Source organism: Biomphalaria glabrata, chromosome 6 (assembly GCF_947242115.1).
Source record: "Biomphalaria glabrata chromosome 6, xgBioGlab47.1, whole genome shotgun sequence".
NCBI lineage: Eukaryota > Metazoa > Mollusca > Gastropoda > Planorbidae > Biomphalaria > Biomphalaria glabrata.
This window is the reverse complement of record NC_074716.1, coordinates 10,307,497-10,334,268: the sequence shown is the minus strand read 5'-3', so window position 1 is coordinate 10,334,268 and position 26,772 is coordinate 10,307,497. Positions and strand designations below refer to the sequence as shown.

The 26,772-nt window shown below is 38.6% G+C and overlaps 1 protein-coding gene across 4 annotated transcripts in view; it reads right to left on the bottom strand.

Moving 5' to 3' along the window:
- LOC106052213 (uncharacterized) overlaps positions 1–26,772 on the bottom strand; it is a 96,002-nt gene that overhangs the window by 32,669 nt on the left and 36,561 nt on the right. For all 4 annotated transcript variants that reach the window (XM_056032638.1, XM_056032636.1, XM_056032637.1 and 1 more), the window contains exons 10-16: positions 25,350–25,523; positions 24,473–24,611; positions 20,735–20,854; positions 14,272–14,323; positions 12,512–12,646; positions 6,554–6,736; positions 340–477 (exon numbers count right to left, since the gene is read on the bottom strand). In XM_056032638.1, the coding sequence (XP_055888613.1) occupies positions 340–477; positions 6,554–6,736; positions 12,512–12,646; positions 14,272–14,323; positions 20,735–20,854; positions 24,473–24,611; positions 25,350–25,523 (941 nt within the window). The remainder of the gene's footprint in view (positions 1–339; positions 478–6,553; positions 6,737–12,511; positions 12,647–14,271; positions 14,324–20,734; positions 20,855–24,472; positions 24,612–25,349; positions 25,524–26,772) is intronic.

The following is a 26,772-nucleotide window of genomic DNA, read 5'->3' as shown; positions in this document are numbered from 1 at the left end:
TGTGTGAGAGAGAGAGTGTGTGTGTGTAGGTGTCCAGATTGATACATAATGTTTTTCTTCCAGAACTTGCGATCTATGGGAAAGATGACGTAAACTTCATCTGTTTCTGTAACTTACTGTTAGCAATTGTGTTATATGGCCAGCATAACCACCAACTACCTTTACTTTTCTACAACTAATGTTAGGTACACAGTAGAGCCGGGTGGACTGTGAAGCGCCCTAAAGATACCAAAATTAAAAATTCCAAAGATTGGAACCCAAGATCCTCGTTTCGAAAGCCAATCGCTTTACCACTGGTTAATATATATATATATATATATATATTTACACATTTCCTACCATTAGGTGAAATGGTTGTTTTAGCTGGAAGTGTAAAATATCTCGAACAATATTCACAGCATAGATAAAACTGATCCTTGCAGACACTAAGGTCATAACACAGGTCTGGTCTCAAGTCTAAAGCTCCTGGTTCACAATCTGTAGAGTAAACAAAGCCTCTTGTTTTTTTAAACAAAACCTACTTTATGTATAAACAATATAATAAATTACATATTCATATGTTTATCGCTTGAAAGAAGACGAAATGACCAATCAGGATCGAATTCACGGCATTTGCGTTATTATCGCAAAAGTCTTTTTACGCTAGATAGCTGCCTGGTGGATAGAGTTAATGTGTCTGCGACCTACTGTAACCATAACTCAGGCAAAGTACGCGGGTCAACGGTTGTCAATGTGCAAAGGACTGTATAACTAGTACACGCAAATATGACCATTAGTAGGGTTATGGGATCGACCGTTTTCGTAGACTAAAGGCAGTGTGTAAGAAAGAGGATTTCATTTCAGGACAGCAAGGCAGTAAAGACAGTGTGGTACAATGTGAGTCCTCCAGAATGTTGCTGTACGAGTCCATGAGTAGACAGAGAGAGTAGAAGAGTTTATTATGTATTTCTGTTTAGTACATCAAAACATTTGGTGTAAGTGTAGCCAATAGCATACCACCACATTGTACTTTGGAAATCTTGTCAAGTTCTTGTTTTGTGTTGATCAGTGTTTGCAGAAGGCCAAGTAGAGAAAATCGTAACAATATTAATTAGTTATTCGTGTCATATTCTCGAAACCGGTTTCAAAGGTTGTCATGGCCAGGGGTGTCAATGGGGTTAAGCTCCCATTGTCTATAAAGTACTCCTAATGGCATGCGTCTCAAATAGCCTCTGACAACTAAGTCCAGCACCTGGCCTGCTCGTGTGGCTTAGATATTAAGCCCGGCGAAACTGCTCTTACTAACAGGTGAAGGGGTGAAGGCGGATACCTGGCGCCACAAAACCGGGAGCTTCGGGCAGATGGAGCTCGTCAGCCTAGTAAGGCAGTTCATCTAGGAGAGGGGTACTCTGACTTCAAACCCCCGCTGCCTTGCGGTACTGAGGCTTCAGGAGACAACCTCGAGGAGAAATCAGGAGTGAAGCCCCTTAGGCGTTGGGAGTATCAGCTATGAAATTCCCTCCGGCAGCTTCTGCAACTGAGTTGGTGCCAAATGTAATGCGATGCGTTCCTTTGGATCACATCAGCAAGGTCGAGAGAGGGATCATGACGCATGGGCCACCCATGACCCCTTTATCCAAGGCCCAGGAATGCGCCCCGGAGAGGAAACTCTGGTGCTGCTGCAAAGCGGCTAAAACAACACGGGAGACAACAGTTACGGGTTATAAGTCCAACTTGATTGGCGTAATGTATGGACGCCACGGGTTGTCTCTGACGGTGGGAGAGGTCTTCGCGCCTCACTGATCAGCTACCGCCCGCCTCAACCTGGGCAGCCCCCAGTCAGTTAGGTGCTGATCCGCCACAGCCTGCCTGCTCTAATGGGTGCTTAGAGCTTAGTTTAAAACGACAAGTAGGCTGGAAACTTGCACCAAGCAACAAAAGAAGAAAAATTAAACTGAAAAAGAAAATCCCTGTCATGCGACTGGCCACTTGGAATGTCAGGACAATGTGTCCTGGTCTCACTGATGATCTAAGGCAGATCGACGATGCAAGGAAGACGGCAGTTATAAACAACGAGCTAAAAAGGCTACATATTGACATTGCAGCCCTGCAAGAAACCCGACTGGCCGAAAACGGCATGCTCCGCGAGACTGACTACACTTTCTTTTGGAAAGGGAAAGCACAGGATGAGACTCGAATACATGGTGTGGGCTTTGCTGTCAAGAACAGTCTTCTTCCCATGATAGTCCCTCCAGTTGGTGGCTCGGAACGGCTACTAAGCATAAGTATGATGACAGCATCTGGAAAAGTCACTCTAATTAGTGCCTATGCCCCCACACTATGCTCGCCTCAGGAGGACAAAGACAAGTTCTATGAAGACCTCAAAGAAGCCATTGCAAACATTCCTCAAAAAGAACATATGATCCTTCTAGGTGACTTCAATGCCAGAGTAGGATCAGATCACACTACCTGGCCAGACTGTCTTGGGCTTTTTGGAATCGGAAAGATGAATGAGAACGGACAAAGACTGCTTGAATTCTGCACATACCATAAGCTCTGCATTACCAACACATACTTCAGAACAAAACCACAGCACTGTGTCTCATGGAGGCACCCTAGGTCTGGGCACTGGCACCAGCTGGATATGATACTGACACGAAAAAAGGACATTGGAAATATACTGCTGACACGTAGCTACCAAAGCGCGGATTGTGATACTGATCATACTTTAGTGTCATGCCGGACAAGACTGCTGCCAACTAAGATCCACACTTCACAGGGAAAAAGAAAATCACGCCTGAATACTACTAGCACAAAAAATCCTGATCTTTGCACAGAATTTGAGAACAAATTAGAGGAAGCTTTTAAAAACTTCTCTGTGACTGAGGTAGAAAAAAGCTGGACGTTTATGCGTGATACAATCTACCAAACATCATCACTGGTCTTTGGAAACAAAACCAAGAAAAGCGAAGACTGGTTTGAAGCTAGTCTACCAGAAATGGAAACTGCCACTACGAACAAGAGAGCAGCCATGCTAATCTACAAGAAGGATCCCACCCCAAGCAACTTAAAAAGGCTCAGAGCTGCACGTAACAATGCCCAAAGAGTAGCGAGACAATGTGCTAACAAATACTGGCAGGAGCTATGCGAAGATATTCAATCTTGTGCCGACTGTGGTAACATAAGAGGACTATATGAGGGCATGAGAAAAGCCTTTGGACCTCACACCAGCAAGTGTGCTCCGCTCAAGTCAAAAGATGGCTCAATCATCAGCGATCGTGCGCTGCAAATGGAACGATGGGTAGAACACTATGCAGAACTCTACCAGATTGAAAACGCCATCTCACCAAATGCTGTTTCCAACTTCCCATCACTTCCAGTTTTGACGGAATTAGACGAAACGCCCTCAGTAAAGGAGCTGAGCATTGCCATTGACATGCTTGCACATGGGAAAACACCCGGAGGAGATGGCATTCCTGCTGAAGTAATTCAGGCTGGAAAACATGCCCTAATCAAACCACTCCATGAACTGCTAAGCTTGTGCTGGGAACAAGGAATGGTCCCCCAGGAATTGAAAGACTCCAACATTGTTACAATTTATAAAAATAAAGGCGACCGCTCTGATTGTAACAATTACAGAGGCATCTCACTGCTTAGCATAGTCGGAAAGGCTTTTGCTAGAGTGTTACTAAAGCGATTACAGATCCTGGCAGATCGTGTTTATCCAGAGTCGCAGTGTGGCTTTAGGGCAGGAAGATCTACAACAGATATGATTTTCTCTCTGCGGCAGCTACAGGAGAAGAGCAGAGAACAAAAGCAGCCCCTCTTCATAGCTTTTATTGATTTGACCAAGGCCTTTGACCTTGTTAGCAGAAGCGGTCTGTTTGCTGTACTAGAGAGAATCGGCTGTCCAAATAAGTTAAGAAAACTAGTGTCAGCTTTTCACGAAAATATGCAGGGCACCGTTCAGTTTGAAAGTTCTTCCTCCAGGCCATTCTCCATTAAGAGCGGTGTAAAACAAGGATGTGTACTGGCCCCTACACTATTTGGCATCTTCTTCTCAGTCGTACTATCCAGTGCTTTTAAATCCCTGGAAGACGGAATATACATCCATAGCAGATCCGATGGAAGGCTCTTTAACCTGGCACGTCTTAAAGCCAAAACGAAAAGGCGTCGTATCTTGATAAGGGAGCTGCTGTTTGCCGATGACGCGGCACTCGTATCTCACTCACAAGGAGGTCTACAGAAGCTAGTGAACGCCTTAGCAGCTGCTTGTCAAGAGTTTAGCCTTACTATAAGTCTCTCCAAGACCGAAATCCTGGCACAAGACGTTGCAGAAATACCTATAATACAAATTGGGAACCACACCCTTTCAGTGGTGCAGGAATTTACCTACTTGGGTTCAACAATTGTCAGTAACCTAGACTTAGACATCGAGCTGACAAAAAGGATAGGAAAAGCTACCACAGCATTGGCAAAACTCTCCAAGCGCGTCTGGGAAAATGGTAAATTGACCACAGCGACCAAAATCCTAGTCTACAATGCCTGTGTTGTGAGCACTCTCCTTTATGGCAGTGAAAGCTGGTCAACATACATGTACCAAGAGCACAGATTAAATAGTTTCCACTTGCGCTGCCTGAGACGCATAATGGGCATCTCTTGGAGGGACCATGTCTCCAATCAGGAAGTTTTGAGACTGGCCAATATGAACAGCATGTATGCTCTCCTGACACAAAGGAGATTATGCTGGCTCGGACATGTCACCCGCATGCCAGATGGTAGAATCCCGAAAGATATCTTATATGCTGAGCTTGTGGAAGGAGTCAGACCCAAGGGCCGCCCAAGACTAACATATAGAGATGTCTGCAAGCGAGACATGAGAGCCTCAGGCATTAGTGAAAGTATGTGGGAAAACATAGCCAAAGACCGGAGTGCATGGAGACAGACTGTGCGTGCTGGGACAACCCTTGCTGAGAACAAAAGAAATGAAGCGGCTTTAATCAAGAGGGAAAAAAAGAAAGCTGCCCTGTCTGCTAGCCCTAAATCAGAGGCATACAAATGTACGAATTGTGGCAAAGTCTGCCGTTCTAGAATCGGCTTGATTAGCCACACCAGATTCTGCCCCGTCTCAAGATTAAGCCAAAACCAGTGACTCACTTGGGCGCATCCATTGCCTTTCGAGACAAAAGGAGCCATATATACATATATTCTCGAAACCAATGAATTACATAAAACTAGCCTTATGTTACTCGCGTCCCGCGGGTCTTAATTTGCGTATCACTTTCAATGTAGTCACTGAGAGTGTTTTGTTAACAATTGAACGAAATAATAATATTATAAGTAAGTAATAATAATAATAAGTAAGCTCAACTCCCCTCCAAATGAAATGAAATCCCTCTCCCCGAAAGTGGGGGGGGGGTATATTGGAATTTAGTGACTGATTTTATGCTTTGATTCTGTTTATTTTAGATGAGATTTTAATACTAAATCATCACTTGCCTCAGCGCAGCCAAGGGGGTTTTGAGTTTACAACCCCTACCAGGGGGCTTTACAGTCAAAACCCCCTAAAACAAAGCCCAAAAAAATCGACAATCCCCAAATTCCAAGTGCATAGCTAAGCTAATATTCAAAATTTTTAGCTAATCATTTAAAGTTTAAAATCACTACAATTTTTTTCCACAATTATTTTGTGTATGAAATTGTGTATCGGAAATTGCCGGGTACTTGAAATAAGCTAGTCCTAAAAAAACAACACAGATCTTGGGTAAAATACTCATCAAATAAAGTACTGTAAATGTGTAGTTTCACGCGCTAGTTTCAGGTCTTTTCTTTTTATAGCCTCTATCGGGTTTGATCCCAACTACCCGTTTGTTTGTTTTTGTGCAGAATTGTTTTCTCTATCAGGCTCACTTAAAATTATAGCATAATAATGTCAGTTTAATTTTAAAATAGAACTGAAAAATGCAAGGATATATAAGGAAAAATCCACTTCCGGCCCAATACTTTTTAATCAAAGAAACGAAACGGATTAGTCCAACATACCCCATTGGTGCTAGGTTTTCCACTCAGAAATAATAATTACTAAAGGGAGTGGAAAGTTACAAAAAAATTAGCTGCGATGCAACTTGGTGACTACTTTTGCAACGTCTATGTATGTATGTGTGTGTTTGTTTGTGTGTGTGTGTGGGTTTACATTTCTAGTTAATTAAATTGTACGTAAGTGCCTTCAACGGTAAAAGAGAAATTCACAAGTCAAGTCATGTCGGAATATAATTGATTTTACAAAGTCTAATTCTAATATAATAAAGAATGCAATCTGGATTAATTGTTTTAGGCAGTTTAACCTAGCGGATATAGATCTACCTTTTCCAAATATATATTCATAATCCTAGTACCCTAATCATCACAATCACCTTATATCTAGACCTGAGGCGTAGTGAGCGAAACATGAACTGTACATCATTGGCGCCCGCCTACATCTCCATAAACATCACATAGAAATATAGTCTGATGTGTAACGTGAGCAACAGACGCCCATTACATGGCAGATTTGAATATTAACAATTTTGCCTACCTCTGGTCACTTTGGGCGAATTACGAATCAGAAGTGGTTTCGCTGATGTGGGTCTCATTGGAATGTTTCTTCTGGTGATTGGGGTAAAAGGTGTACCGTAGTTACAAGTGCCACAGCATGTCTCTTTTTCTTTAGCACAGTGATATTCTTGACAATTTTTTACTCTGTCACCGTATTCACAACCTTGTTCAAGTCAATAGAGAATTATAAAGATGTGAATTTTTCTAAAAAAAAAAGAGATTTTGGTGTGTCTGGGCTACTAAATACCAATGTATGTATATATGAAGCAATGTAATATTAAGAGAATTTAATAATAATTGTGCACCAATAGTTATGTAAAATCAAAATTGCTTACGTTTTCTACTTTCATTGCAAAATAATGTTTACAAACTTTATATCAACACCGTCATTCTGATAACAAGTTTGTACACGTTATTTCTCCCACACCCGATTTCGTATCAATCTGAACTTTCGCACAATTATTTCTTTTACCTGAAGAAACAAGACATTAAAAAAAAATATTTTTTAAACTATTGTTAACTAATCATATTACTTTGGTTTCGAAACAGGGAAAGAAATTGTACCTTACTGATATGAAAGTATATGCTGAATTAGTCCCCTTATTACTTTGTTAATAATACAACCGCTACTTTAAATTTTGAATCAAACAAAACATAACTACAAAACCTTGTATTTTTTAAGCATTTCCCTGGTACAGTGGTTAGTGTGTTACAGTGTTACCTTGAGGTGGCTTGAACCCTTGAAATTGAAGTAAGGTCTTTCATTTTTTTTTATAATTGCATTTATTTATGTGCTAAACAAAAATAAATGATAAAAATATTTCTAATTGCACAGACTTATTATTGTTCCTTTTTTGAGCAGATGATGTTAAGGACATCTGTTTCTTTAGCTGACGGTGAACGAGCTGAATGTTGTGTGGCCACCAAAACTACTAACCTCCTTATTGTTGGCCTCCTTCTGCCGTAGAGCGACTATGGTTCATCTTGAACATTTTTTCATAAGAATGTGGAGCCCTTTTTTGGAGAGTTACTCCCGTCCACAAATATCACAGGTTAAGGTGGCTTTTGATTTGGTGGTAGAGGAGCTGGCCATTTTTAGCATGGCACGCTTTTCTTCCAGAGTTGAGATGCTTTTTGCTGTTCATAGCTTTCTTGGTCACTGTCTCTATCCATCTAGTGGGGTCTAGAGCTATATCTTCCCAATGGTCAGTATCAATTTTTACAGATTTAAGGTTCTGTTTTACTACATCCATGTAACAGAGGTGAGGGTGACCAGTTTTTATTGTGCAAGACGTGAGTTGCCCGTAGAGAATGACATTCGGGATGCGTTTGTCGTCCATCCGGCGAACATGTCAAAGCCAGTACAGGCGGCGCCGCCCGAGGACTGTAAAGATGCTGGGAACACTTGTTCATTCAAGGATCTCAGTATGACACTCTTTCTTTCCATTTGATTTTCAATTTCCTTCGGAGACAGCGCAAAGGAATACGTTTAGTTTTCTCTCTTGCTTTGTGTATGTGGTCGATGATTCGCTGCCGTACAGAAGTGTACTCAGAATGAATGCCTTGTAGATCTATTTTTTTGTCGCTGTAGTAAGCTTCTGGATTTTCCAAACTCTTGACCTGAGTCTAGAAAAGGTCGAGGCAGCCTTCCCTATGCGTTTTTTATATCCTCTTCTAGAGACAGGTCGTTTTGAATTGGAGAACCAAGATAACCGAATTCAATTACGGCATCTAGCTTGAGCTTGTTATTGCTTAATAGGATGGATGTTGGTGCTATAGCAGTTGGCCCCTTAACATTTGTTTTCTTCGTGCTAATTGTTAAGCCATACTCTTTACAGGTCTGAGAGAAGCGGGACATTAGTGACTAAAGCTCCTCTTGTGAGTGTGCCACTATCGCTGCATCGTAAGCGATTAGCATATTGCCCACACAGCAACCGCATTTATTTTACCAAATAAGTTCAGGTACCCATTAGAGTTTCATAAACTCAGGGGCGCCCTAAAAAAATAAAGGAAGCCATGCGCATATTAAACTACAGAGCATCTTGCCTCCACTAAGTTTAATGAAAATTATAAAAAAAAATGTTTATTTTTCTAGATTTATAATTTAGTTGTCAACGGTGATCTTTCAATATAACTTATTAGACTATGTTTATTACAAAACTTATATCAACTCTGTCTGGTGAAAAGATTGTACACATTATTTCTTCACCTTATTTCTGATCAAGATTAAAATTTGCTCTTTAAAAGGAAACGCAGTAAAATCAACCAAGATATTCTTTCTCCCCCCTCCTATTTTCCCCAAATGGTCCAGATAAGTGATAGAATCAAAGTGTACTGAGAAAGATAAAATCATGAAATAGCGCTAACTAAAAACAATTTGTACAAATATTTTTAATCGCACGGATTAACAATAATTTTCTAGATCCGTTACACATTTAACTACATGTCTCATACAAATTGATTTAAATGTTTACAATTAATATAAGCTATTTTTTTTTTATTTTTATTTTCATGTTAAACACATTTTTTAAATGTTATTTGTTACAATTATTTTTTTTTCAACGAAAATAATAAAGTAGTTTAAATTATGACCAAAAATGATTTTAAAGACTTTTATCTACATCAGGTCAGGATTTAATCCATGGCTAAAATAATGGCTAATGTATGTCCACTAAGGAGGAAAAGGTCAGTACTAACTTGCTTTGATTGGTATAAAAGGCTGGATGAATACCTCCCAGCTAGAAAACTAGAGGATGGTTGGAGATGCAGAAGACGTATTCAGATGCAGTCTTTTATGCATCAGGCCAGTAGACTATCTGATAAAGCTGACCTCTCCACCAACCGACAAAACATTCAACGTTTTCATCCCCTTCCCCCTTGGTGTCGCCCAACGACCCTAGACATACGCTTGAAACTAGTAGACCCTAATGCCATTAAGCTAAGTCGTTCATTAACGACCTTCAAATTCTAGCACTGGAAACCATTAATGCCTTTAAGCTAAGTGCCACTTTTGCATACACTGATGGGTCGGCATCAATAGATTCTGGAAGAGCAAGCTATGGAGCCTATATCGAGTTTCTTGGTTCTCTCACTCAGTTAAAAATCTTTGGATCATGTGGTAGTGTTTGCAGCTTTGATGCAGAGACCATGGCAGTCTGTGAAGCATTAAAGATCATTGACTCTCAACTTGGCGAGGGACATTTGAGGGCTACACAGATTGTTGTGGTCAGTAGCTCAAAATCTGTACTACAAGCTTTGTAAAGCCCTGAACCATGCCCCCCCCCCCCAAATATCGACACTGTCATCATGGCCTCACACAAGACACAGCGGCGCTATGGTACCCCAGTAATAATGCAGTGAGTACCTAGTCACATGTGTGTGACTTGCAGCACTATTGCAGACTCCTTGGCCCACCAAGGAGGGCAAATTCCACCCACTGAAAAGGCAGTAAGTTTTCATCATGATCTGGCTATAATTCAAAAACCAGAAATGGAAAAGTGGTTTGAGTGCTGAGACGAGTCAAAAAAGCCCTTGGAGTCTGGATGCGCATGTGGCGCACTGACCGCACTTCCATTTGGTGAAGGCTTTCCAGGCCTGAGCAAGCTATTACAGCACATTGCAGAACAGGCCACTGTCCTGTTGGCTCATATTTCTCACGGCTATGGCCAAATTTCGATTCATGGTGCCCCCGCTGCGGGGAAGAAGAGGTCTGGGAAACCCAAAATTATTGACCTGTATGGTGACATGTATGCACTACACAAGACAGCAGGGTTTCTGTCCAGGGCTTTTGCAAGAGATGATTAAAGCCTCTCAAGCCTTCAGTCAAATGGAGTTTGATGATGATGATATGATGTGTATAAAAGTACCAGATCTTAGTAACTAAGCTAGCGAGGAAAACCAGTGACTTTTTTATGTCATTCCTTCTTTGCTTCTGTTGTGGTTGTACTGATGGTAGATCTTTTGTTGGAGTTTTCTTTGGTGTTTTCTTCCCCAGTGTTGAGTAAGTTAGTTCATTTTACTTTATTTTTCGTGTTGTAGCTCTAAATTCGTTGGTCATATAATCGTGTGAATGGCGATCTCAAGGAATGCGTATTTTTCTTGTTTAAGGACGCAGGCATGGGACTCTGTTATAGTCAACTTGATTCCAGATTGCGGGTTGCTATATCCATACCTGGTAGTACTTTTTGAAGTTGTGAGCTTTGATGCTACTATGATTTTGACCTATTGATTGTGGCTAGAAGATATTTGGATTGTCATGATCATTTGTATAGTAATGATCTTGGTTACTGAATCTTTGTCTTGAAGTTGATCATTAATAAGGTTAATATTATTTTTCATAAAATACTAATTGAGCATTGGATTGAACCATATTATACTAGATCTCTATGTACTTGTATTTGTTTTATCATTATCATTGGTCATATATCTTTTTCATTGTATAAATATCATTAGATTAAATCTATATTTTAATTTAAATTATCATAACATTGTTTATTAGTATATGCACAACTGAGTGTGTATGTTGTGACTGTCGGGCTGAAGTTATAAAGTAATTATAACACATACACATTACAAATTAATAATGTTTTAATACCTAGACACATTAATATTCAGTAATAAAATCTTACGTCCTGACAGTGAGGAACCCACGAGTTTAATGCACGCATGTCTACTTCTAGATCAATGAGCTGGAAACCCACCCGACACACGTGACTTAGCACTATTGTTCTCCGACTGAAAATGTCCATAGCACTATTGTTTTTCAACTGAAAATTTCCACTTGACGAAGCACTATTGTTTTTCAACTGAAAATGTCCCATGGGATCTAGTACTATTGTTCCTTTCATTAAAATGTATAATTGACCTAGCACTATTGTATTCTAACGAAAAATGACCACAGGACCTAGTACTTTTGTTCTTCAACTGAAAATGTCTATGTGACCTAGTGCTATTGATTTCTAACTGAAAATGTCTTTGTGATCTAGTGCTATTGATGTCTAACTATAAATGTCTATGTGACCTAGTGCTATATGATCTAGTGCTATTGATGTCTAACTATAAATGTCTATGTGACCTAGTGCTATGTGACCTAATGCTATTTGACCTAGTGTTATGTGACCTAGTGCTATTGATCTCTAACTGAAAATGTCAACATAATATAATAGTATTGTTCATGAAATGAAAATATCCACGTGACTTAGCACTATTGTTCTCCAACTAAAAATGTTCCATGGAATCTAGTTCTATTGTTCTTTTACTTAAAATGTTCAATAAACCTAGTACTATTGTTTTCTAACGAAAAATGACAATGTGACTAGTTGACACAGGTGACCTATTACTTTTGTTCTTCAACTGAAAATGTCTATGTGACCTAGTATTGATCTCTAACTGAAAATGTCAACGGGATATAATACTAATGTTCATGAACTGAAAATGTCCACGGGACCTAGCACTAATGTTCTCCCACTAGGAGGATAGAGGAGTTGTGCCTTTTTTGTGTTCTAGGCTGATAATGTAACTTGTTAAGAGTTCAAACTATCATTCGTAAAATATAACAAATAAGCAAAATAGTTTTGCGGTTGGGAGGGGGGGTGTGCAGCAGAGTGGGGAGCTAAATAGTTTGAGAACCGCTGATTCAAAACCTTGCACCTAAATGGTCATCGCCAAAACGGCCATCGTCGAAACCGCGCCCTTGTGATTTTGTGTATCATATGAGGAATGGCTAGTTAACATTTTGTTGTTATGGTATGGTATAGGTAATTAGGATTTGTATTGGTTGTTACGGTTTCGCATAGGAGGTCAGGGCTTAATATTGGTAGTTTGAATTTAATATGGGTAGTTAGTGTGTATGTGCTAGTTAGTGTTGGTTACGGATAGGTATGGTTATTATTGTTACACAGGAGTTGACATTAGAAGACGTTAAGAAGTTTGTATTTACCTCTAATGGGCCTAGACATATTGTTACAGGTACCACAGCAGAGGTCATAGTGTTTACTTTGGTAACAGTTGCCTACAAATGTATTGATCAATGATTTGCAGTGATCTTCTTGTACGTCTCCGAATACGCATGTCTCTTGAAGAGGAAAAAGTTGTTTTAGGAAAAAACAAACATAGTGAAATATTTATAGACCTAGTCCATTCACAATTTTGTGATATAGGAGTATTATTATGATTCACATATTCTTTGGTAATGAATCATATATCAATCAATCAATCAATATATGTATATATATATATATTGTTTGTGTGTATGTGTGTATTTATGTAAACCGTAATAGAATAGTACCTCATGTAGGGTGACAAATAGATTTTTACTAGATTTTATGTTAGAAGCTTTGCATTTAAAAAAATATATTTTATTAATAACTTAAATAATTAATACTTTTTTTTTCTAAATGTTAACAAATGTTAATTTTTTTTGTACTTATGCAATAAAAGAACATAGAAAATCATAGACCTTATGATATAGCAAATGATTTAGATTGAAACATCCTTAGTATTTCAGCGTACTATTTTTTATTTGACGAAAGTTGCGTTCGGTTCGATTGCAGTATGAGGAATACAAAAATGGACATACATAATTTGAGGGCTTATTGAATTGTTTAAGTGTACTGGGCTGTATACTTATATACTAAATATTAAAATTGTATCATACCACGGCCATCAACTAATATATTTAAATTTAAATAATAAATTATACATACACACTTTTTAGCTCGTAAATAAATGTATATGTTTTGTATTGTATTTTGTTTTTCTGTGTGTGGTAATTTCTGTAGCACTGACTTTAATATTATTAGAAGGACCCGCGTGTAGAAGGGGGGGTTTCAACTCAACCCCCCCCTTCCCCTTGGCTACGCTCATAAAAATTTGAGTGTAGAATTTGTATTTTTTTATATTGAAGAGTTATTCTTTAGCTACAAACCCCGTGGGAGGGGGTTTAAACTCAGACCCCCCTTAGGTTACGCTCATAGAATTTTGAGTGTGTAATTTGCTTTTTTATATTAAAGAGGTATTTTTTAGTTTCAAACCCCGCTGGAGGGTGTTTTAAAGTCAAATCATCTGAAGGTATTTTAAATTTAAAGCCCTTAAACCCCTTTTAGCTAAGCCCATAACATTTTAGTGTGTAATTTGTTTTTTTTTTATAATGAAGACGTTTTTTTTTCGTTTCAAACCCCACTCATAGAATCTAGTGACTGATGTATGCTTTAGTCTTATATTAAAGAGGGGATTTTATCGGAAACGAAATTCAGAGGAGGTTTTAAAATGAAAATCTTACTTAGCTATGCTCTTGGAATTTTAGTGATTGTCGTTATTTTTTGTTTGTTTTTTTAAAAGAACCTCAAATCCCCCTGGTAGAGGGGGGGGGGGTTAAACTCAAAACCTCATTGGTTGTGCTGGGGCAAGTGATAGTTTAATATTTAAATCTAAACAAAATAAACAAAATCAAAGCCAAAAATTAGTCACTAAATTCCGACCCCATCCCCTGGCTACGCCCATGTCTGGTAGGATCAGTTTTGTAGTTTAGTAAGACTGTGTGTATGTGCAAAAACAAAAATTTCACACCCCACCCCTAATTAATCTTGACATCGACAATGTGCCTACTTTCTCCTAGCTCTTTGGTGAACGCATTAAAACAATTCGAATGTCGGTATTTAGGTCTAGGAAATACAATATATAAGAATTTAAACTACACACCATCAACTTGTGGAGCGTATGGGTCGCTGACACATTTTCCATACATACAGATCTGAAACATACATAAGTAATTTAAAAAGTCATATAACATTATAATGTATAACATAGTATAGACTTGGGACGAATTTGTTATTCTATTTCAAGTTTTATATATAATGTACTACACTTAACTATAAATAACATGAATGGGTCCGCCCATGGGTCGCTACAGTCCATCCCGGACCAAAATATTACTTGACCACCCGGTCTAAAGAATACCACTTGACGTCACTGACTTGACTGAACTTTATTCATTCTTCTTCCTGTTTTCTACATCAGGAATTCCACGTGTCTTGTAAACTCTTAACATGACGTAAACTTTAGATCATGCAATGTCAACTGAAACTGTGACAGGATGTGAGCGGGCAGGGTTTAAACCCTGGACCATCAATAAGTCCGAACGACAGCCCAGCGCGCATACCGCACGACCAGGCAGCTATCAAATATAAGCTATGGACCAGGGACAATCGAGATGACCCAACAACAATACCGCACGTCTAGGCTAATAATCTAGAATGAAGATGTCATTTAAATAGACAAGTATTATAGATCTAAAACTAAAAGACCAACGAATTATCTCAGTAAATATAAGGTATATTAATCTAGATCTAAACTTCATTTTTATACTTCAGTTTTACTTTTTGAGCTAAACTTCCTTTAATATTTAAATCACTTTATTACTGCAGTCGGTAGAGCATCAGACTTTAAATCGAGGGTCAGAGGTTCCAGTTCCTAAACGTTGCTTACGAAAACTTTATATATCTGTACTATAAAGTAGAAAGTAAGGCGTGTGTATGTATGTATGTATGCATGTATGTATGTATGTAAGTATGTATATTCCGAATAGAAATTAATACCGTTTACCAATCTTAATGAAACTTGGCATAAATGTTCCTTGGCTACTAACTGTAACCGTGATGTATGTATAGTAGCCCTAATACAAACTTAAGACCCTGTGACAGGTTGGCGAATATGACTTGTGTTTGGCGAGTTTAATGTCTAGGGGATGATTATTTTTATAGCTATCGCACAAAAACCCGTCAGCATATAAATCGTGAGCAGGCACGCAAGGAGACAAGCAATGAAAGAAAGATACAAAGTTAAAATTGAAGAATATTTATTTACATAAATATTTACATTGAAGAATAAAAAGGGGGAGAAGGGGGAGGGTTTGCATCTATCTCTAAGCAATACTATATTTAATCATCACTCTTGCACTTAGTAAGAAAGTATGTAACTTTGTCTTCTGAACTTAGCTGGTTGTCCTGCTTGGGTCGCAGCTGGCTGTGTCCTGGCTTGAGGTTCTGCAGCTGGAGGTGGCGCTCTAGCGGATGGAGGGACGCCGGTGATTCAGTTCTTGTGAAGTCTCAATCCAAAGTTCTGATATCTGTAAAGGAAACAGTAGGGCAGTGGCCGGCTAACATGGGCACAAGGGTACTGCGGGCAGAGCGGATCTGCCGTGGGCAGCGTAGTTAACAGGATAAGACAGTGAGTTTACAAAGTTCAGGCGTAGCTATGGCGTCTCTCACAGACTCTGGGTCTATATAGACGTCGTGCCTAATGAATTGACAAGTGGACTGTCAAATAGGCAGGCAAGTAGAGCCGATAGCACCAAGTAAATCGTTAAGTAGATCCAAGTGGGATGTAGATGATACTCAATAGAAAGTAGGCTAGTGATCCGATAAATAGGCATATAATGCCAAATAAACAGGCAGGTAAATAAGCAGACACCTGAGGGAGGCTACGAATAAATAAAGACAAGCCAGGACATGTCTCTCATGCATCTTATCAATGGTAAAATTGCTTATGAGTACAATGGAGAGATGATGACAAATGGGATACGGAAAAATAGATGGCTGATAGTAGCTATATGAAAATGGGCATAAAAGGGGAAATAATAATCTCAAATAAACAACACAAGATGGAAGAGAAAAAGTGGGGGGAGAAATGGGCGGTGGTCAGCGACAATGACGGTTCGTTTACATATGGCCGTTGGCCATAAACAATGGAGCGAGCTTGAATGGAGGAGGGTGGCCGTTCAAGGGGCGCAACTCTCGTTAGAGTAAAATGACTAAAGGGGGAGATTCATATCTCTTTTCTAAGCGCAGTATTAGTGCGCTAGTAAAATTATCAAGGCGGTCAGCCGAGATAAAGGAAATAAAATAAGAAGTACACATATATACATGGTTGCATCAACGATCAATTGATGCAACGTAGCATTAATGCAATAAATAAATAAATACATATCACATGTTTATGTTTTCTACTTACGGCAGTGAGAAATACACAAAGCACTAATCAAATATAAATGAAATAATAAAATACACATGGTTGTATTTCGTGAGAAATATGCACAAAGTAACTAAGATGCAACTTGTGATTTGGCCTACCACCAGGTATTCCTCTAGGAGTAAGAAGAAATGATATAGTTCAGACTCGATTGACAGCGATAGAGAAATGAGAGGGTCTGGCTTGATTTTATCTACCTTATATATAGGCCTCGAAAATGTGAGCGGAAACCGGAAATGTACGAGGCTTAAGATTTATCTTACACGTGGGTGAATCCGAAAAGAGTCGCACCTTGGAGTGTCACGAGGCGCGTTCACCCGAGTAATCTCTTTGATCAAAGAGAGACGTGGGAGAGGGGGAGGGGAGAAAGATTGACTTGCATTCCACACAAGGTGGTGTCAACTGCGGCTGTCAGACATCCGGAGGGTAAGACAAAAGAGACCGTGTTTTTATCTTTACCCTGGTCAAGGGGAGATAAATGAAAAGCCGCCAAAGTGGTAGACCAAGTCTAGCCTGAAGAGGGAAAGGTGGAGCAGGTGGAGAAATTGGGGATAGAGCGGAGAAATAATTAAAATAAAATAAATAAATAATAGTAAAATATAATTAATGCTGTGATAAGTTTGAGTGACTCTGACAGCAAGCTTTTGACTTGTCACAGACCCTCAAAAAATAGTTGCCAACTATATGAAAGTATTACTATTTCATGTTTTAGGCCATGTTTACACGAGAGAAGATCGAAGGGATCTAGATCTAGTTTTAAGAACCACACTTTGCATAGATATAGTCTATTAAGCTTCAAATTTGTCATTCGAATGCATTTGTACATACACTCGTTCCTTATATCTGAGAGTTTAGAAGCCCTGACCATGGGAGCCAGCAGGATTTTTTGCAAGGGGGTGCAAGTCGCCACTCATGGCTTAAAGACGTAGCTGCAACTTTTTTATTACAATGAATATTAAATAAAAGAAATAGTGCACCAAGCCATTCATACATGTGTAAAAACTATTTACTGTACACTTTGGTAAGTTTATCTGCGGTCCGTGCATCCCTACAGTTGATCAAACAAAAAATGCAATCTATGCCAAAACTGTCAATAACTTTACTACAGAATTGCTTCATGTCACGATGGACAAGCAGGCGATGAACTGTTATCTGCAGTGCTGATATTCTTGATAATGTTGTTAGGATGTAGACAAAACTAGTCGAACTGAGCATTATTATTGCATTAAAAGAGAAACGTTAATGAAGAAACTAACGAAAAACGTTATGTCATGTAAATCAGTGTTCTGTAGTAACTCCAGAAATCCAAACATATGTTTTTTTCTCGGTCTGTCAACTACAAATTCTCGTTAACACCAACTCAATACCCCGTTTGTCTGCCAGCAGTCTGGTCTTCCTTAAGATGTCATCCTTGAAGTGTTTCTCAACATAACCAAGTTGGCATTTGTGTCATTAATGTGACTGCTAATTTGCTGTTAAGCGGCCACTTATGCTAAGATGAACAGACTGTAACATCACGGAAACTGATTTATGAAAAGATGAATAATTGCCAATTAAAAGACGAAACACATGAGAAGCAGTCACAGGATACGCATTTGCATTTTTTCAGGTTTCACTTACAGCCATTATTTTGAAATAGGCTAAACAGTCAAAGATCTTCTCATAGTTGTGACTTAACGCGCAAAGGAATTAGTATTTCTTAGTCCACAAAAGAGGTTAATTTAGCATCAACGGTATCGCTTGAGACTGTTATGGAAGAAAAAGATAATCTTCTGAATGACACCAAAAGCATTACGTATATTTGAAATGTCATTCAGGTCAATAATAACAAATTTAAGTCTATGGGACTCTAAACGGACAATGTATGCTTTAGAATATTTTTCACAAATCTTTGAATGAACACAGTTTTAAATGCTACCCATCACGGGGCAGCCATCGTAGACTTGGCTGGGTGGTTTGTCCATGTGAAAAATGTACATACTGTATTCGCTGACAATGAATTTTTACACAGGCAGTGCGTCACTCTAAACAACAAAGGCAAAACCAATGAATTCTTCTCAAGTACAATCGCCATCAACAAATCCAACGCTCAAACACATCTGTCTAGTGCCTGAGATATTTGCATTTTATTAACGAAATACAGACAACGCAGTTAATTCATGCTGTTGCTCGTATTTTTTTATTTCTTGCAGCTGCCAGTGCTCCGCTTATAAAAATCAACGTTTTGACTCGGGTGGTATGGGAAGAACTTTTTAAAATATTTCTTCTGTCACAAACTGGTGGACGTGCTAAACATGCTATTTTATTTATTGAGCGCCAGCACTGACCGCAAATTCGCAAGACGTAACTACATTTACCAAGATGACTGCACTCTTCAATCTTCTTCAAAGACACTTTCACATATGTCAAATCAAAAGACAGCTGGCAAGTTTTTTTTTTACTCCAAGACAAAAAAAATACTTTTGTCATATTGTAGGTCTTTACTAAATATAATGATAACTATTAATTATATGCAAATAAAAACAAATAATTAAGACTAACGTGCTATAGAATATTGAATTGCAAGCGTACATGGTCGGACTTTAACTACAGATTAGCGTGTTACATTTTATAACAACAATAGCTTTTCATTATTAACTTTATTTCATTGGAAGCACTACATGTTAAGTTGCTTCCTAGCAGAAGTTACTTGATTTGAATGTGTAAAAAACTGGCTGAAATTAGGCTACCAAGACTTTAGAGGATGCACGTGAATGGTCAGCTATCAATGCCTGATAAGCCTGTACTTCAGTCACCAGTGGAAGCAATACTTGTTCAGTTGCTACTTAGATTTTAATTGATCTGATGGTGCAAAAAAATGGCTAGAATAAGGCTACTTAGAATCCAGGGGGCTGCAAGTGTACCCCTTGCATCCCCCTGCGGGTGCCCATGGCCCTGACGTACATTCTTTCATTAGACAAGACCGAAAACTTTTACAACTCTCTATTCCTAGGTCTAATTCAACTCTAAGATAATATAACTTCTCTTCGCAAAGATAGTTTCATACTTGAACACGTGAACATACTAATTATAGTCCTTTCATTTCATATTTTAATCAAATTAATCTTAAAATGTGTTGTTCTAAAGAATTTTTCATAAATGCGTTCGCTATAGCTGCAAAGCCGTGTTTACATACATTTTAATAGTTCATTAGTCGCTTAATCTAACAACCGTTCCATTTATTCCTTCATTAGGGTTAGAGAAGATAGAAAGGTCACGCATGCGTAGAGCGAAGGCTCTACGCATGCGCAGTACGAAATTTAACCAAGTTACTTTATACTTTAACACATGAACATTCAAAATAAAGAACAGTCATTTCATATTTTAATCAAATATATGTAGGCTTACAAGCAAATGTTTTTATTTGAAAAAAAGGGATTTAGGTCGATTAGCGATTTTGATAGATCCAATCATACTATTTTTACATTCACGCATTCGTTTTACTTAAAACATTATTATTTCGTTTAATCGTTTCCAAAACATTCTCAATGACTATACCGAAAGTAATACGCAAATTAAGATCCGAGGCTTTCGAAAATAGTATAATATATATATATATATATATATATGATATGCATAAAAAATTATAGAATAGGCTGACTGGACTATTTATATACGGGCAGTTTTATTAAAAGTGAAAAAAATAAATGTTGGGTGTGCGTCAAAAGATTATGTGAAAATTTGCTGGTTGTAATTAGAAAAAAAGGTCCATGTTTCAAACAAATATCATATATCCAATCGAATATATCGAATAAGAACTTAAAAGAAGAATTAACAAATAGTGTACTTAAGATTAAGGCTTATTTATTGCGAAGAGATTCGTGTGTGGTGGGGAAAAGTGATACTCTAATTTACGGGCTGGTCCAATTTAGCTTAATAGTTACTAGAATTAGCTGGATAAAATATTGTAGAAGGAAACTTTTCACTTTATATACTTACATTCTTATAGGTTTATTTTATCAAAATGAAATGGCTCTATTATATTGTTATAAGTAAAACCAAAATTAGAGGGGTCCATGGCTGAATGGTAACTCCTAATGAGGCGTGCCCTGATTTGAAAAAAATGTGTATATCTATAAATATTAGGAAAGCTTACTTTTCCATCGCCACAGGACGTCCCGATATATGCTTCCATCAATTTACAGTCACCAGATTTCATGGGATCTCGACAGTACAGAGAATGGCATATGTCCTCAATGTTAGTGTTTTTTTCACCCTACGAAACAATAAAAAGGTAATATTCTTGTCTTTGGAAATTGGTGTAAATGACCTATCATTCCATAAGAAGAAAAAAAAAAGATTTCGCAGTCTGATGCAAAAGTTAGTACACAATATGTTATACAATATACATAGTGAATTGTTATTATTATGGTGCTACATATAAACGTGCATTTGTGTATGGCATATTTATATATATATATATATATATATATATATATATATATATATATATGGCTCCTTATGTCTTGAAAGACAATGGATGCGCCCAGGTAAGTCAATGGCTTTGGTTTCGTCTGAGACGGAGCAGAATCTGCTGTGACTAATCAAGCCATTTCTGGAGAGGCAGAGTTTGACACAGTTTGTTCATCTATATGCATCTGGATTAGGGCTAGTTAACAGGGCAGCGTTCCTCTTCTTTCTTTTGATTGATGCAGCTTCCTTACTTTTGCACTAAGCGAAGTTCAAACCCGCGCGTACAATCTGTTTCCATGCTGTCCGGTCTCCTCACACATACTTTTTTCTGTTTCTCATGTTTGGCTTACAGACATATCTGTAGGTTAATCTTGGGCGGCCCTTGGGTCTCCTTTTGCAAGTTCAGCGTATAGTATGTCTTTAGGGAATCTTTCATCTGGCATGTGAGTGACTTGACCGTGCCAGCGTAGTTTTCTCTGTTTAAGAAGTGCATAGATGCTGTGCTTTTCGGCCCGTTTAAGAACGTCATGGTTGAAGACATAATCCTTCCAGGACATGCACATTATGCGTCGCAGGCAGAGTAAGTGGAAGCTATTTAATGTGTGTTCTTGACGCATGTGAGTTGCCCATCTCTCACTGCCATAAAGAAGTGTGCTCAGAAGGCAGGTATTGTAGATCAGGATTTTTGTTGCCGTTGCTTCAGATGCCTTTCCTATTCTTTTTGTCATCTAAGTGTCTAAATTTAGTTTGCTGGCTATTGTTGTTCCCAAGTAGGTGAATTTGTGCACCACTGTAAGTGTGTGATTTCCAATATGTATCGCTGGTTTTTCTTGTACATCTTGTGCCAAAATTTTGGTCTTGGAGAGGCGTATTGTAGGGCTAAACTCTTGACAAGCAGCTGCCTGAGAATTCACAAGCCTCTGCAATCCTTCTAGTGAATGATATATGAGTGCGGCATCATTAGCGAAATACAGTTCCCTAATCAAGATACGCCGTCACTTTGTTTTGGCTTTAAGGCGTTAAATGTTATATATATTGTTACGAATCTCACTATCCAGGCTCTTTGCAAACTGCACCATACACCACCAACTTAAAGAACTTGACAACTCAGGGCTCCAAAGTAACGTAACACTTTAATAGTTGAATAAATAACAGCCAATACTGTACAATTGGCAACACGTACACTGTACAAATATCTCTCTGATAACACCGTACCGCCGTATCAACTCTTGCACTGGCCTCTTCGTCTCGTTACGGACTTGCACTGGGTTCAACAGTTTAGGGCTGACTTCACACACTAGGCTCGTTGTGTCGGACGTGATCGCAGACCAAGATCAAGACGCCGTTCGTCTCAACTGTGCTTGACAGTACTACGCGCTGAACCGTCGTAAACCACAACTCTGAACTGTGATATAGTCGACCGGACTGTATTGAACCGGGCTGTAGTGGACCTTCTGTCGTGAACCGACTTGACTGCGACACCTCCGCTCTTTATATAGGGTCCCTAATGGTCTTTTAGAACCTGGCAGAACGTCGCTGGACCATTCTGGGTGGTCAGAATACTACAACCCTCGTGACGCTCCTGAGCTCTGTTCACGACGTCAATCCTTCCCGAACCATCACGTTGAAACTCGTCTCGGCCGACCGTCGTAACTCGTCACGGTTGACCTCCTGTCTAGCGCTGGCCTGGGGCGATTTGCGTCGGCTGACTACACTCACATCACTACCCCCATCTGTGCCACCACCAGGTCTATAACAATATATATATATATATATATATATATATATATATATATATATATATATATATATATATATATATATATATATATATATATTAATTATTATTACGTATTTCTGAATTTTCTGGCTAGATGTATTAGTTGGCACACAAATAAAAACACAGCAAAGAACTTGACGACTAAACTTTCAGTTTCATATATTTTTAATGACTATTAACTCTAACAAATCGTTACTGTAACATTTAGCGTAGAAGACTGTACAATATCTGTCAGTTTACAGTTAGCTATACTTCGTTGCTATTCATCTCTTCACTTCGTTGCAATTCATCTCTTCTCAACTTTCCTCGAACCGTATTCCACAGAACAGACCAACGACACACTTCCCAGTGTCGCTCCAGGTCTCCCAAAGCTGAACCAAGTCGTACTCAAGTCTACCGAATCAGAACCGCACACGTCTTACATCGATTGTATCGACTGTAACGGCACAAGCCCACTGTAGTTCGCTGTATAGACTTTAACGACAGTAGTCCACTCCAGTTAACTCTACCCTAGTTAACTTGCATCGAGTCGTAAACATTTCTCTTCCACAGAGCCGCACACATCTTACATAGTCTGTATCGATTGTAACGGCTCACTCACGACTCCATAGGACTGACTTTCACATTAACTTTCTTGCTTATATAGAGTCCCTAATCGCTTCTCCAAAGTTGCACAAACACTTCTAGTATCCTCTAGAATAACATGTCAGGACACGTCACATCCTGTCTTTAATTGTACATGTAGATTCCAGGGAAAACTAGCTGCTGTGTCATCTCGCCGGGGTCATACGTTGACCTCTACATATCACTGTTCATTTGTAACAATATATATTCGTGAGTGACCTCCATCTGTCCAGTTCTAATGCAAAAAGCAACCAGTTGCTTTCTTCTATGTCAGCTCAGGAATATTGACCTCTAAGCTGGTCTTTGAAGCGTTTCCTTGGGGCGTTTCTGTTACATCGACCACCTTTTAGCTCACCAAAAAAAGACAGCCTTTGGCATACGTTCGTCTCCCATACGGGATACGTTCCCTGCCCAGAATAACTGTCGGACTATAAGAAGTCCCTCTATACTGTCCAAACCAGCGTTCGCAAGAACATACGCTGTACGTAGTGCGGTCAAGCCACCGTATGTCTATGATGGAGCTCAATCATCTTTGGTGCAATCACTTAAGATATATAGATAGATAGATAGATATTTATTACCTGCATATTTCCCACCTTAACTGTGACTGTAGACAAAGACGTTGACAAAAGTTGTCCATAGTGAGTTCATTTCAGTTTTCTTTGACGGTTTCTGTGACTTTCTACTCTAATAGCGTTTCTCTGAGCCTTAAGTGTGTGCCCGTTGACCTTCGTGAGAGTTCTTCACTTGTCTCGTTTAGAAGCCATCTGCCGCCAGCTACTTTTCTCTATGCCAGTAAAGGCGACAGTGAGCATGAGTTTTCATTTTAGCGCTTACAGTGTGGAGGGGCACGTCTGTTACAAACTCCTCCTTTAAGTTCGCTTGCCAAAAAAAAAAAGATCGCCTTGGCATGCGGTCGTCTCCCATGCGATATAAGTTTCCGAATTTTAAATAGTGTTTCTATACTGTCCACATCAATCTCCTAATTTTTAAAAATTCAGTAATAGTTCTACTTACCCTGCAATAGTAGGAAGCCTTTCCGTAAATTAGTTGACACTGTTGATTAGGTTTAATTAGCTGACCCAATAGTTTATTAGATACATCTGGAATGTCATCTGAAGCTTTGATAGCGTAAGCTAGACAGTTGTATCGATAGCTTAAATTGAATAAAAGTTACTCAACAATATAAACTACGTAAAACTTGAATCAAATTTTGACTACAATTTCTTTTGTCATTTGAAGCTAATAGAAAAAAATTTTCATACACATTTAAATTTGATGTTATTTAAAAATATCACTTCAATATATACATCAGGAAGTTAACATTGAAATAAAAAAGATTGGTCATTGTAAATTTGATACAGACATGTTCCTCTTGATACGCTGATGTTATTAACTTCTGATGGAGAGGAGTCAAAACTCTTGCACAAAAGTGAAAAATAAATAGTGAGGGAGGGGCGGGAAGTCGATCAAATGGCTATTTTATTAACGACCCCCCCCCCCCACACACACACAGATACGTAGCATAGAAGATTATTAAATAGTTTATAGGCGTACATTAATTTAAAGTCAACCATTCTGCGCCCCCTCTCCACATACCCATTGGATGCTGCGAACAGGACATTAGCCCAAATTCCCATGTCCAGTCTGTTCTGGTTTACAAAATGAAGGCTATTTCTTTAGTTTTGCACTTAAACTGAAACCCACACCTAACAAAAACTTTTTTTTTTCTTACTTTCTAAACTTTACCCTCACATGTTCGTTTTCAGATGCCCGATAGGCAATAAGTACCAAACCTAACGAATGCACAGATAACACACTAGTAATAAGAATATGGCTTTTTCTTTCTACAAGTGGCCGCTAAAAATCTTACAATAATGATCAAGTAACTAACCTGCTTCTATCAAACTCAGTCAAAAAGGTTGTAAAGTAATTGACGCTACAGGAAGAGAATCGCCATGGATTATATTTTGTTTCCGGAGTTTGTTTCCAGAATTCACCAGAACTCATAATGTATCTGTCATACTTAGAGCAGGAGTTGCCATCCCCGTCGTGTTTGGCTGAAAGGCTGTAGAAAATAATGTCATACCATGTTTAAAAAATACATTAGAAATTAGAAAAGCTTATCTAAGGGGAAAATATCCCATTTACATCCAAAGTTCTTAATAATGCACAACTCATATCACCTTTGTAATTGAATTTATTCATCCCGCTCACATATAGAAGATATTTTAACATACACACCGCAACTAACATTATGAACAGACCAGTGTATTAAATTTATAAATAAAAATGATTTAATGAATATAGGTTTACAAAAGACAAAATAATAAGAAAAAAATATAACCGAGAAATGAAATAAATGCATTAATGTATAAATAATTGCTTATCATAGATGGCTAATTATTGAGTGAATGAGAGATCCTATGTCTTGACTAATATTTATTAGCTGGAAGCATGGGTCATCCGGCTTTGTCTAAGGACGTTGGCTCGGGATGTCCTCCATGCTGTAGGCAAGCTGTCTGTATGTTAGGCTTCAGTAGTGATCCCTCAGCTAAGGTCTCTAGCTCGTAGATGACCTTGCTAACTTACACCAATTTATTTTCTGTACCAAAGGTTGCTCTAGCAGTCGGCTGTGGGCAGTAGCTATAGGGCAGTGAATAGCTTGGGCCGGATATTGGGCAGTTTTTACTGGGCAGAAAGCACTGTGGACACTAGGCTGATATTGTTAATTGTAATCAAACTGAATTTCCATTTGATTGGATCAATAAAATTATCTTATCTTAATATTCTATGGCCAGGAACAGTAGGCCATACCATTTTGCTGACAACTAAGTAATGCAGGGGTGTCTGGTGTGGTAGTCTCCGGTCACTGAGTAGGGATTCTCATACGCCTTTGCAATTATTTAGATGCATGCATTGGAATCAATCACAAAAAGGCATATTAAACAATTAGGCATGGAGTCTTAAATCACATAACACTCAATGATAAACAAAACAAAAGAGATAACCACAATACACGTGTTATCATACAATGCAGGATGATACTAGACAAGATTCAGCCATGAAATATGTTTACGTCGATAAATAATGAGTTATAATAAAGTGAAGACTGAGCATAGTACACTAAAGTTAAGGATAAGATGAAAGTAAAATGCTAGGGATCGAGCTGCAATGATAAGGGTTTGATATGATTAATCAAAACCATACTACCCAAAGAACCATAAGTTCACAAAGGTGTGAGGCATAATGTACATTATGATAGATACATTGAACATGTAAAATAATCCATTTCACATACGCTCTTTATGGCACGG